The sequence below is a fragment of the Rhamphochromis sp. 'chilingali' genome (assembly GCF_963969265.1).
Source record: "Rhamphochromis sp. 'chilingali' genome assembly, chromosome: 10".
Classification (NCBI taxonomy): domain Eukaryota; kingdom Metazoa; phylum Chordata; class Actinopteri; order Cichliformes; family Cichlidae; genus Rhamphochromis; species Rhamphochromis sp. 'chilingali'.
Genome location: NC_137937.1, coordinates 23,120,597 through 23,133,920, shown reverse-complemented (window position 1 = coordinate 23,133,920; position 13,324 = coordinate 23,120,597). Strand labels below are relative to the sequence as shown.

The following is a 13,324-nucleotide window of genomic DNA, read 5'->3' as shown; positions in this document are numbered from 1 at the left end:
AGTCTTTCTCGTCTCTGGGGGAGAGGGAGGAATTGTGGCCCGCTCTTCTTTGGAAAATTGCCTCAGCCACACTGGAGGGTTTTCAACCATGAGCGGCCCTTTTAAAATCATGCCAAAACATCTAAATCTGATTTAACTCCGGACTTTGATTAGGCCACTCTGAAACCTTCCTTTTATTTATTTTTTAAGCCATTCAGAGGTGGACTTGCTGCGTAACCTAAGAGTGCTTGAGCTTCAAGTGACAAACTGATGGCCGGACATTCTCCTTCAGGATTTTCTAGTAGAGATCAACATTCATGGTGCCATCAATCACAGCAGGTCATCCTGAAGCAGCAAAGCAGACCCAGACTATCACACTACCACCACCGCGTTTGACTGTTAATATGATCTCAGTTTTATGCAGTGCCAGTTTTACACTAACTAACAGGGCTCAAACCTTCCAAAAAGTTCAGCTTTCTTCGTCAGTCCGCAGAATAGTTTCCCAAAAGTCTCAGGGATCATCGTGATGTTTTTTTAGCAGATGTGAGACGAACCTTTGTGGGGTTCACCTTGAACTGTAAATTTTTAAGCAGCATGGACTTTCAGTCTGTCTGTAATTTAATTATTTTTTGGAAAATAAATAAAAAATGATCATTGTACCGTCTCAGTAAATTGAGGAAGCTTGTTGACAGATGATTTCCTCTCAAGCTTTGTAATCAGTATCCAGGGTGAGCTGACTGCATATCCAGTCCTTGAAAAAATAAAACATGTCTCAAAGACAGATGGCCACTAAGTGGCACTGGCTTCCAGAACGTTGTAGAATTGATTTTAAGATGTTATTGCTTGTGTTTAAGTCTCTGAATGGATTAGCTCCGTCATACCTCTCTGACCTTTTAACTAAAAATACTCCAAATAAAACCCTCAGGTCAGCTGATGTTGCTTCTAGGCTAAAAAACAGAGGAGACCGGGCCTTTGTGATTGTTGGGCCAAACTTTGGAACAGTCTGCCCCTTCATATTAGGATCTCTCCGACACTCGACATTTTTAAAACACATCTGAAAACACATTTTTACTTTTTAGCTTTTAATTGCGACTGAGTTCGTGTTTTATTCTCTGTCTGTGTTTGTTCTACTTTTTACGTTTTTTACTGTGTACAGCACTTTGGTCAACCTGTGTTTTTAAATGTGCTTATAAATAAATTGATTGAATTTAAATTGATAAATCTTATTCAAACGGAGAATCAGGCTTTATTGTAATGTTCGGTTTTGTGCAGAAATATTTTTATTGTGTTACACTTCAGGTACTTTATATTCTAAAATGAGAAAGTGTATTTTTAATAGAAACTACAGTTAAACCCAAATTCTACAGCATAGTCTCAATCATCTTGTATGTTGGGGGTATTCTGGCACATACTATAATCTGGAGTTGTGCTCATTTAACATAAATGAAGGAGATGATTTATTCTGCCGGCACTCAATCAACCGTGGGTCAGCCTGACATTACAGAACGTCTCATATGAAGTAAAAGGGTGCATGAAATTTGAAAGTGATCACATTTTTATGGAAAACAAACATCTGATATTCAAATGCCTCAAACAGACATCAGATAAGACATGAACTTCAGGTAACCACATCATTTTTATTCATAGATGAAAACAGTGCCAAGCTGTTTATATTGCAACCATACTTGGCTTCAGCTTCTCAGGTCTCTGATCTTTTCCAGTTTATTTTAAACTCTCAGAATAAATTAGGAAAAATGAGAAATGACATTTTTAAGGGAAACGTATTTCCTCTGTGGTTTACTCATGGATTGTTCAGCATGGTGTCAGCAATCCACTGTCTGTAGCGACAAATATTCAGCATTACAATAGGATTTGCACACTTATCAACAGGGTTACTGACAATTATTCCATGTAAAATGCTGTTGTACTCCACAGCTGTACCAGCATCACCCTGGAAGACATTCAGACAGAGTTCAGAGGTTAGATCGTTTTAAATGTCAGTGTTTAAAGTTTAATATTAAAACCAACTCGGGGTTAATATATCAAACAGTTTGCTTACAAAACAGGACTCCACGCCAGGTTTATGAGCACACATGGTGGTAGACTCATCACTAAAGTATTTACTATCAGGTTTATCATTCTCTCCACACTGAACTATCTCAGTCATAGCGCACTTTAAATTCTTGGGGTTGTTGGTCTCTGAGGAAATAAGATAAAGCATTATTAAACTTATTTCTATTTCCAAAAACTGGATCTAGTGTCTGAGGGTTTCCTTACTTTTCACATCAGCTGTCTTGAAACCCCATCCTCCAATCTGAACAGGATCATTCATATTTGGTTTTTGACACCCTTCAGCAGGAGGAAGCCTGATAGTGGGAAGTTTAGGATTCACATCCTCATTCAGTTTTATCAGCATAATATCATGGGGTTGATCACCGTCTTTGAAGGTAAACTGTTGTTTAGGATCAATGTTCTGCTCAAGATTTTTGGGGGATCCTTTAAAAAGCTTCTTAAAAAAACCTGTCATTTTTTTTCAATAATGGTACTTGGTTGTTTAAGCCAATCTTCACTTTGACCAACCTGCAAAAAAAAAAGAAATTGCTTTGTTTATTTCAGTACATAATATAATAACAACAATATTACTGAACAGCTTAAAAATTTAGTCACTCTGTTTTATCTTTGATTTTCACTTCACCTTCACTTCGTGCTCCTGATGACACACTAGCTTTAAACACCATTCCCTCTCATTGGTGAAGTGACTCAACAAAAGCTGCAGTTTCTTACCGTTCGGCACAATGAGAAGCCGTGATGACCCAGCGGGTGTTAATCAGAGCGCCTCCGCAGGTCATGCCCCCCTGAACAGAGTCTATCTGGACATGATACTGCCTGTCCTCATTACAGGATACTCCCCCAACAATCCTCTTCTCAATGTCTCCTGATGCACAACCTGACACGAGGAGGGAGAGAAGGGTGAAAAGTGCACTCGTGCTAAATAATTTCTTCCTTTTAAAAACGTGAACGTAGACAAGAATATGAAGGAAAACAACTCACCAGCGAGCACAAAAACAAAGACAAAGGAAAGCATCATCCTGGTCCCTCTGGATGTGGATCACTTCAGGTGACCAAAAGTCTGATCCTGTGTCTTTTTTATAGCATGAACCAAGTGGTGTGAGATGCCTAATATGGCAGTCAAATGTACCGTTAGGGTGGGACATGCAGAGGATTGGAGAAATGGGAAGGAGTGTATTTAAAATACTGAACAGGTTTTTGCATACCAGCTGCACCTCTGACCTCCTGAACTAGAAGAACCAGTTTGGAGCCCCTTTTTACCTCAAACTAAACTTGTGGGATTCGTTTCATTTTTTAAAGAATTTTTCAAACTTTTAAGACAGGCCTTTTTAAATTTATATCACCTTAAACTCTGCACTTCAAAATAAAATAGTTTAGCAGCCTTGTGCTTTTTCCATGTAACTTAGAGTATATTTATTGCAATATATGATGAATGATGATTTGATTTGGGCTTAAATTAAAAGTTAGTTCTTTATATCACATTGGGTGGAGAAACTTAGTTTCCCACTGTCTCCCTGGAAAATCCTGCTAGAGATCTGGGTCAATTAAACACTATCCACTTATATAAAAATAAAACACTTAGAATTATGGTATATATGACAACATGCTACTGAAGTCATCCTCCAAATGTAATTATTTGTTAATTAATTTTTTAATGCTGTACTGTCTGGCAGCTTTTACAGTCAAAATTCTGATCTGAATAGTGTTGAGCCAAACACACTCGGGTTTTCCAACATGAGCTCTATAAATGTTCTATAGACTGCTTTTGCTCATGTATGTATTTCTTTTAGCTGTTTATTTATTCATTTCTATTAGTGTTAGTTCAATTATTTTACTATATGTGTCATAGTATCCTCCACATGTACAATTACTTTAGTAGAGGTAAGCCCAAATTATAGGCTTACCTTTTATTTTATATTGGAGTTGCCTGCTATAGTTTTATATTGTATTTTAGGTCAAAGTTAAATGGAGCTGCTTAAACAGCTTAATAGCCCAATGTATGAGAATGTATATACAATATTCCTTTAGTTGCTTTGGAACCCATATCAACATATCCATAGTATTTTGTATATTCAGAATCATGAAGAGATACTTATACATATGCTTAACCAAATCCTTTGTAACCAAATGCGATCAAGCTGATACTGTTTTCCGTTATTGTGTATTGCTTCTTATTGGACTTTCTGTTGAACTACGTGCAAAAGTTATAGTTAAAATGTGTAAAACATGTTTTTAAAACCCAGTCTATTCAAAAACAGTAATTGTTGTAACGAGAAAACTTGTGAACTTAATGTTTGATGATAAAGTGAAGACTACTCAGTAGCCTTTTGAATATACAGTATACAGCTAAGATACTGAACAGGTCCCGAGGACCTGAGCTTGAAGGATAGACCGCCCACAGGGGCGAGTGGGGAATTATTATATATATAATAAATGACAGTTTCCAGGTTTTATGTTTCAGTTCTTTAATCCACTCCTGAACCTTTGAACCAGCCAGGAGCACAGAAGCTGAAGGCCATGGTGTTTCAGGAATACTTGGAATGGTGACTGTAGCATTATGAAAATTACAGTGATAACACATCTAACATCACGAGCTAATATAGCTATATAGTAAGTTTCTACACAGAGCAGAACATCTGCACAAAACAAAAGGCCACATACGATTCATAATATTCCCAAAATGTTGATTCTGTTCATCTGGATGGAGAAACGTTTCATCATTCACCATAATATTATTACTTATTCTGTTAGTTGACTTTTATCAAATTAATTTTCATTTAAGCTTTCCATTTAAAAGTGTGTTGGGGGATCTTTCACTTGCTGGGTGAATATGTAAACAATACACTCCAGAGCCGCTAAAGCAGAGACTGAATCTGCACAGCAAAATCATTAAGGCAGTATCAGACAGCTGGATGACAGTTTTCAACTACTGACTTTTTTCACTTTGTTGCATAAGCATTGCAGGTATCAGATATTTGATTGCATTCATTTGCATTTTAAGCTCCTTTTACAACCTTCCACTTTCTTTTTCTAAAGCCTCATGTTGCAATCGCAGCTTCATCATTCTTAGTTTCTGTTGTCACATTTATTTCATTCAAACTTCCTTTGTGGAAATTAGGCAGTTCAGTAGCAGCGTTTGCAGCAGACACAGCCAAAAAACAGTCAGTATGCATTTCTCCACCAATCAGTTATTTCGGAATCCATCGTTAACACTAGAAATCATACGTCATTGCTCAGACAACATAGATATTACAAGGGCAGACAGCGCCCCCAGTGGACAGGTCAAATAGTCCCTCCACTCGGTGCTTTAGTCATTGCACATGAAGAGCGAAAATTTCATTTAATTTAATTGCATAGTTCAGTAATCAGTTTAAACAACCCGAGCACGAAGCAAAGCATTTAACATGCACACACAAACAGAAGGGGAAGATAAGGTGTCAACCTATCCTCTCTGCATGCCACCACACCGTGAAACAACTGATGATTTCGCCTTCATTAAAAACCTTAATGTGATATAAGCATAAACCTTAAACCCAGGAATAGATGTGCAACACAACATATAAAGGTTTACAATACTGGGAAATCCCTACATCCCAGTGCCACTGTTAAGATCCTGACTCTGTTATGTACTTTCTGTTTATCTATGGTCATTTGATAAACAAAATTATTTTATTATTATATTTATATATATCTTATTTTCACCCAGTGGGGAGTAGTATGTGTGTGATACTAGAGCTCTAACAGAGCCTGAGGGTCCTGTCAGTATCTTGGCTGTTCCTAGGATTGCATTCTTCTGGACAGGGACCTGATGTTCAAACTGGAATCTGCTGGAGCCACTCTTCCAATTTGGTTACCGCTCCTAATGCTCCCATTACCACTGGGACCACATCTTCCAGCTGCCTACTGGAAGCGCCATATCTATCGCAACTACAGTCCTCTGCTCCTTGTCAACTACCTGCAGGTGCGCCTCCAGATGAGAGTAAGGCAAGTCCAGAGGAGTCAGCTGAAAGGGACGAACAGGTTGATTAAGTTGATTAACACCTATGATGTGAAGATTGTCAAATATCTGGGAGCAGACAGAACCCGCTGACATCAAGACAAGAAAGCTCCTTACTTTGCATGGAGGGTTTCACCCCAAATCCAGCATCCTGAGACTGTAAGCTAAGCAGAAGGAAGGAGGCTGAGGACTGTGAGCATCAGAACCACTATTCAAGGTAAAAGAAAACTGGTAATAGCAGGCCTAGGAACAGCTGAAATACTGTGTAGGATCTTTTAACTCCCAGGCCTCTGGTTGAGGACCCGAGCTTGAAGGATAAAGACCACCAAAAGGGCAAGTGAGGAATTCATATATAAATGTACATACCATATATCAGGGACGTTGCTTGGATGTCTGAATTTTTTTGGATTTAAAGTGTTAAAAGCACCTTTTTATAAAAATAAGTTATTTATTATTTTTTTAATTTCTGTTTTCATTTTTGCAGTACTTTGTTTTTTGAGTATTTTAATAATTACTTTTCTTTTACACCATTTTTGGGATTTCACTGTATTCATCGACACTGACTTACTCTTTCCTACAAACTATTCTGTGTAGCGTTTTCAAATGTAAACTGGATTTCATTGAACATGAAACACAACACAATACATGAACCTCTATCATTTTCCTCTTATTGTGGCACAAGAGCAACAAATTGTAACCAGAGAAATTACAGAAAATGCACTCAAGAGATGGGTTCATATTTATGAAATAACATTAGCGGCACAGTCCTCACATTATTGTGTATGGAATGATGAATTCACCTATTGTTAATGTTACAACAGTAATATGCACTGCATACATATACAGTGTATTTCTTTTACTAGATTACAGTTTGATATCGCACGGACATAATAACCTCAGATCTTTTACTGGGCATCATGAGGTCGGCTCTGAGCAGCTGTGTGATTTTATGTTTACACCATCGCAGAGCTGTAATTATTTCTCTCTACCCCCCTGATGTTCTCAATAACTTTGTTATGAGTGATGAATTTGTTTGTTGTTTCAGCCTACATGAGAAAATTAATGGATGTGTGACTGAGTGTGAGAAGTGTGTGAAGCTGTGGCTCAGTGTGTCAGAGGTGGCAGCATTAACTTTCCTTCTCCACCTCCTCTCACGTCACCTGTGCCCTCGTCACTTTCAGAAAGATTTAGAATGGCTGAAGTGTTTTAGCCAACAAATCATCACCAGATTTACTTGCTTTACAGCGAAAGGTGGGAAGTAATGAAGTAAAAATATTTTGTTACAGTACTTAAGTAGACCATTCAGGTATCTGTACTTTACTTGAGTATGTAGTAAACAGTTTTTAATGAACACTTTTGACAGTGTTACATTGTTAACAGCAATCTAGTCAGTTTTCTGCAGATACAAAAAACACAGCCAATATTAACCCTCACAGTTATATTAAATTTTGACCTGATAATGTGGTTGTATGATGTAAGACACTAGAGCGAGGAAGTCAGACACATCCTGTGCCCCCAATCTTCCTTGTGGCTGCAGCTGAAACTATTTTATCTCTTTTACTCTGCAGCTGGTCGGCTCATACAGCCTACTCTGTGACATGTACAAAGACATAAGTATTGGATTATTTACCACTTTTGTTTAGGCTCATAGTAAAAATTATTTAAGACTGGACAGTGAAGTGTTTGACTGCCCTTAACTGAATTGTAAATGAGCAGTTAAGGGAGCACATGACCCAGGCGTTAACCTCACTGAGAATCTTGGGATGTGCTTTGTGTGAAAACACACAGACTCACTATCGAGATACACAACTGGGAGAAAAATCAGTGTAAATCTGGATGGAAATAAATGTCAAGACCCTACACACTAAGGTTGCTGAAACAATGTCTCTGCAAGTGTATCATCAAAACTGAACGTGATCCGACAAAACAGAATTCTAGCACATACTATGATCTTGAGTTTTACTTAGTTCACATAAATGAAGGTGCCTTGTTCTACAGATTTGTCAGTGCTCATTTAACAATGGGTCAGCTTGATATCACACTATGTGCTCTATGAAGTGGGAGTGTGGCTGAAATGTGAAACTTTTTTTTATGGAAAACAGAAAGAAATGACAGTTAAACCCAAATTCTACAGCATAGTCTCAATCATCTGGTATGTTGGGGCTATTCTAGAGCATACTAAAATCTGGAGTTGTGCTCACAAACCCTATTCAGTTTTATCAGCATAATATCATGGGGTTGATCACCTTCTTTGAAGGTAAACTGTTGTTTAGGATCAATATCCCGTTCAAGATTTTGGGGGGATCCTAAAAAATTGTTTTAAAAAAACTTTAACTTGTTTCAAAAATGGTACTTGGTTATTTAAGCCAATCTTCACTTTGACCATCCTGCAAAAAAAAAAAGAAAAGAATAGAAAAAGGAGAGATAAGCTTATTTGAGCACATAATATAATAACAACAATATTACTGAGCAGCTTAAAAATTTAGTAACTCTGTTTTATCTTTGATTTTCACTTCACCTTCACTTCGTGCTCCTGATGACACACTAGCTTTAAACACCATTCCCTCTCATTGGTGAAGTGACTCAACAAAAGCGTGAACGTAGACAAGAATATGAAGGAAAACAACTCACCAGCGCAAAAACAAAGACAAAGGAAAGCATCATCCTGGTCCCTCTGGATGTGGGTCACTTCAGGTCTGATCCTGCGTCTTTTTTATAGCATGAGCCAAGTGGTGTGAGATGCCTAACATGGCAGTTACATGTACTGTTAGGTGGGAGTTAAGAAGATAGGAGAAATGGGAAGGAGTGTACTAAAATACAGGGTAGCGGGGTTTTGCATACCAGCTGGACCTGTGACCATTTTGGAGAGTTATAATTTTGGAAAACTTCTTAAAGGGCACCTGCTATCACATCAAATTTCATCTTTTTAATTTAAGACCACCGGAATAACTTTAATGCTTCACAGTTAAAAACATCCATACATCCCATATATTTTGATATAATTGTTTTATTCAGGGTTGCAGGTTTAGAGTACATTTGCATAATGACTGAAATTAGCACCACTGACAAACAATGGGCTGTGAGGTCAGTTTCTTGATCATTGACATGCAAATTGTCATGGCCATTTATCAATAACCACTGATCAAAGACCATTGATCAATGACTGAAAGAGTCACTTGAACACACACACACAGCTCTGATAGCTGTTAAACTACTGCAATATTTCAAACAAATGAAGAGGTTAAACATTAACAGTTTCTGTTGAGCTCTGTGTAATGTTTGAACTACAGAAAGCGTTGTGCTGCAGTGCTGCCCAAGATACAGAGACACACCCGATATCAAGATTCACACCTACTTTACACTTTATGTTGAAATTTGATCTGATCATGTGGTTGTTTAATGTGAACCAATAGAGCGAGGAAGTCAGACATGTCCTGTGCCCAATCGTCCTTGTGGCTGCAGCTGACACAGTTTTAGTTCACCTGTTTTTTCTCACTCACTGTGTTTGTGTGCACCTTGTGTTGGCTGCAGGTGTGCTCAGCTCACCTCAGCTGTCTCTTGTAGGGACCTTCTATGAGGCTCCAGCTGAAACTCCTATATTTCATTTACTCTACTACTGCTCAACTGGTCAGCTCATACAGCCTACTCTGTCACACATACAAAGACAAAAGTATCAGATTATTTATTTCTGTAATTTATTTAGGCTAATAATAGTTTATCAACCCTAATTACTAACATGTTGTTCTGTTAATTAAGTACATCAGAGGAACAGCTCGGGTCAAACGTTTTAGAGACAAAGTTAGAGAGGCAAGGTTTGGACATGTGTGGAGGAGGGATAGTGGATGAATCATGTTAATGATGGAGCTGCTAGGCACTTGGAAAAACAGAAGACCACAGAGGAAATTCATGGATGTAGTCAAGAAGGACATGCAGAAGATTGGTGCAAAGGAAGAAGATGTTATGGATAGGATGAGCTGGAGGCAGATAATTCCCTTGTGGTGATCTCTAAAGAGATAAGCTGAAAAAGATAGGAGTTGAAATTCTGTGAGACGTTGAGAATTCTTTTTGGTTTGTTTGTTTATAGTAAATGGGAAAAGACTTTAGTGAGTGCTTTCTTTAAATGTTAACAGAACACAACCTCGTGGGTCAGAGAGCTGACCTGTTATAAAGCGCTTTGGGTGCCTTGAAAAGCGCTATATAAATCCAATCCATTATTATTATTATTATTATTATTATTATAAGCATTCAGCACGGCATTCCAATGCACAATTACACCACTAGAGGGCGTAACACACCCACAGTTGGGTTTCATGTAACCGTACATGCCCTCAGCTACAGGTACAGCAAAAGTTTACAAAGTTAAAAAAAAAAAAAAGAAAAGTCCAACCACCAAGAATGAAAATATACCATATTACGGTATATGCATAATAATTAAATTTGTGGATACGCCATACAAATTCAAAGCGCCAGTCATCCAGTTATCCTCAACTTACACTTTTACAGTACAGCGTACTGTCCCCATGCACAGGTGGGGGCAGGGGTTACGAAATCAATATCAATAGAAGAAGAAATCAATACATTTTTAGGTTTATTGAGCGAGTGCAAGATTGTTTGGGATGTGGTCACTCCACCAACCTTCATGGTACAGTGGGGCAAAAAAGTATTTAGTCAGCTACCGATTGTGCAAGTTCCCCCACTTAAAATGATGACAGAGGTCAGTAATTTGCACCAGAGGTACACTTCAACTGTGAGAGACAGAATGTGAAAAAAAAAAAAATCCATGAATCCACATGGTAGGATTTGTAAAGAATTTATTCGTAAATCAGGGTGGAAAATAAGTATTTGGTCAATAACAAAAATACAACTCAATACTTTGTAACATAACCTTTGTTGGCAATAACAGAGGTCAAACGTTTACTATAGGTCTTTACCAGGTTTGCACACACAGTAGCTGGTATTTTGGCCCATTCCTCCATGCAGATCTTCTCGAGAGCAGTGATGTTTTGGGGCTGTCGCCGAGCAACACGGACTTTCAACTCCCGCCACAGATTTTCTATGGGGTTGAGGTCTGGAGACTGGCTAGGCCACTCCAGGACTTTCAAATGCTTCTTACGGAGCCACTCCTTTGTTGCCCGGGCGGTGTGTTTTGGATCATTGTCATGTTGGAAGACCCAGCCTCGTTTCATCTTCAAAGTTCTCACTGATGGAAGGAGGTTTTGGCTCAAAATCTCACGATACATGGCCCCATTCATTCTGTCCTTAACACGGATCAGTCGTCCTGTCCCCTTGGCAGAAAAACAGCCCCATAGCATGATGTTTCCACCCCCATGCTTCACAGTAGGTATGGTGTTCTTGGGATGCAACTCAGTATTCTTCTTCCTCCAAACACGATGAGTTGAGTTTATACCAAAAAGTTCTACTTTGGTTTCATCTGACCACATGACATTCTCCCAATCCTCTGCTGTATCATCCATGTGCTCTCTGGCAAACTTCAGACGGGCCTGGACATGCACTGGCTTCAGCAGCGGAACACGTCTGGCACTGCGGGATTTGATTCCCTGTCGTTGTAGTGTGTTACTGATGGTGACCTTTGTTACTTTGGTCCCAGCTCTCTGCAGGTCATTCACCAGGTCCCCCCGTGTGGTTCTGGGATCTTTGCTCACCGTTCTCATGATCATTTTGACCCCACGGGATGAGATCTTGCGTGGAGCCCCAGATCGAGGGAGATTATCAGTGGTCTTGTATGTCTTCCATTTTCTGATGATTGCTCCCACAGTTGATTTTTTCACACCAAGCTGCTTGCCTATTGTAGATTCACTCTTCCCAGTCTGGTGCAGGTCTACAATACTTTTCCTGGTGTCCTTCGAAAGCTCTTTGGTCTTGGCCATGGCGGAGTTTGGAGTCTGACTGTTTGAGGCTGTGGACAGGTGTCTTTTATACAGATGATGAGTTCAAACAGGTGCCATTCATACAGGTAACGAGTGGGGGACAGAAAAGCTTCTTACAGAAGACGTTACAGGTCTGTGAGAGCCAGAGATTTTCCTTGTTTGAGGTGACCAAATACTTATTTTCCACCCTGATTTACGAATAAATTCTTTACAAATCCTACCATGTGGATTCATGGATTTTTTTTTTTCACATTCTGTCTCTCACAGTTGAAGTGTACCTCTGGTGCAAATTACTGACATCTGTCATCATTTTAAGTGGGGGAACTTGCGCAATCGGTGGCTGACTAAATACTTTTTTGCCCCACTGTATGCTGACACATTTCCTGACCTTACTTTACTTTCTGAATCAGTAACAGTAACATAGTCTTAAAACTATTCAAAATGAAGCTCATTCTCAATTATAAGAAGGTGATTGATGGAAGACATGTTTAAACATGCTCCAAGATGAAGCAAAGTTTACACTGGATTTTAATGAAAAAATTCTATGAGGAATATATTTAATGCTTCCACAGGAATTAACTCATTCACTGCCAGCCATTGGCAGTGAATGAGTTAAACCCATTGACTCATTCACTGCCATTGACGGCTATAGACGTCAATGGCAGTGAATGAGTTAAGAGGGAACGTATCAGCCATCTGTTGCTACTGAAATGTGTTGGGAGTTTGCTGGTCTAGAGCCTTCACTATAATCTTCCCAGGACTGGACACTCCAGCAAATTTACCAGCATCCGACCCACCAATGACAGACTGGCACCTAAAAAGAAAAGAAAAAAAGACTGTGGCTGCTTTCAGCCATGTGGCATATGGTCACCTGCTCATTCGACTGAGCTAAACCAGCACCAAAATCAATACTTTTCTAATCAGTAGCTGATTGTGTGCACTTTCATCTTAAATAAGCTTATTGCATGTCTTTTTTTCCACTAGCTTAAACCTGTAACTAAATGTGTATGCATGTTTACAGTGAAGTTTTTTTCCAAAGCCCTTCTGCAGCTTCACCCAGATTTGCAGACACCCTGATGGAGACACAAGCTGGGACACATTCTTCAAGTTTGCCACACTGCAAGATGAGGTCAACTCCAGCTAGGTTGTTTGTTGCATTCAAATTAGTCTTTTGTGCCGCAAGCTGTTTCTCTAAATGTATAAACCAACCTTTGTAAATGTTATGTAAAGGCTAAAGAGCAGTGGACCAAGGACAGCAGCTTGAGGTACCCCTGCCTAAAGTTTTATTTCTGCAAGTCTAAAACTACTAATTGAAGCACATAAACGTCAGTCTTACAATTTGAGAACCTGGCTTGTTAAACTCAATCATGATGCCTTTGACTTAAAATAT

General features: G+C 38.9%; 1 protein-coding gene across 1 annotated transcript; it reads right to left on the bottom strand.

Annotated features, from left to right (window-relative positions):
• Positions 1-1,602: 1,602 nt before the first annotated feature.
• LOC308404324 (kallikrein-2-like) lies at positions 1,603-3,159 on the bottom strand. The gene is given in 6 exon segments (XM_080894352.1): positions 1,603-1,930; positions 2,039-2,178; positions 2,257-2,512; positions 2,514-2,559; positions 2,764-2,926; positions 3,031-3,159. Coding segments are annotated over 6 exon segments (792 nt in total). The 5' UTR covers positions 3,068-3,159; the 3' UTR covers positions 1,603-1,780.
• Between the last annotated feature and the right edge of the window lie 10,165 nt (positions 3,160-13,324).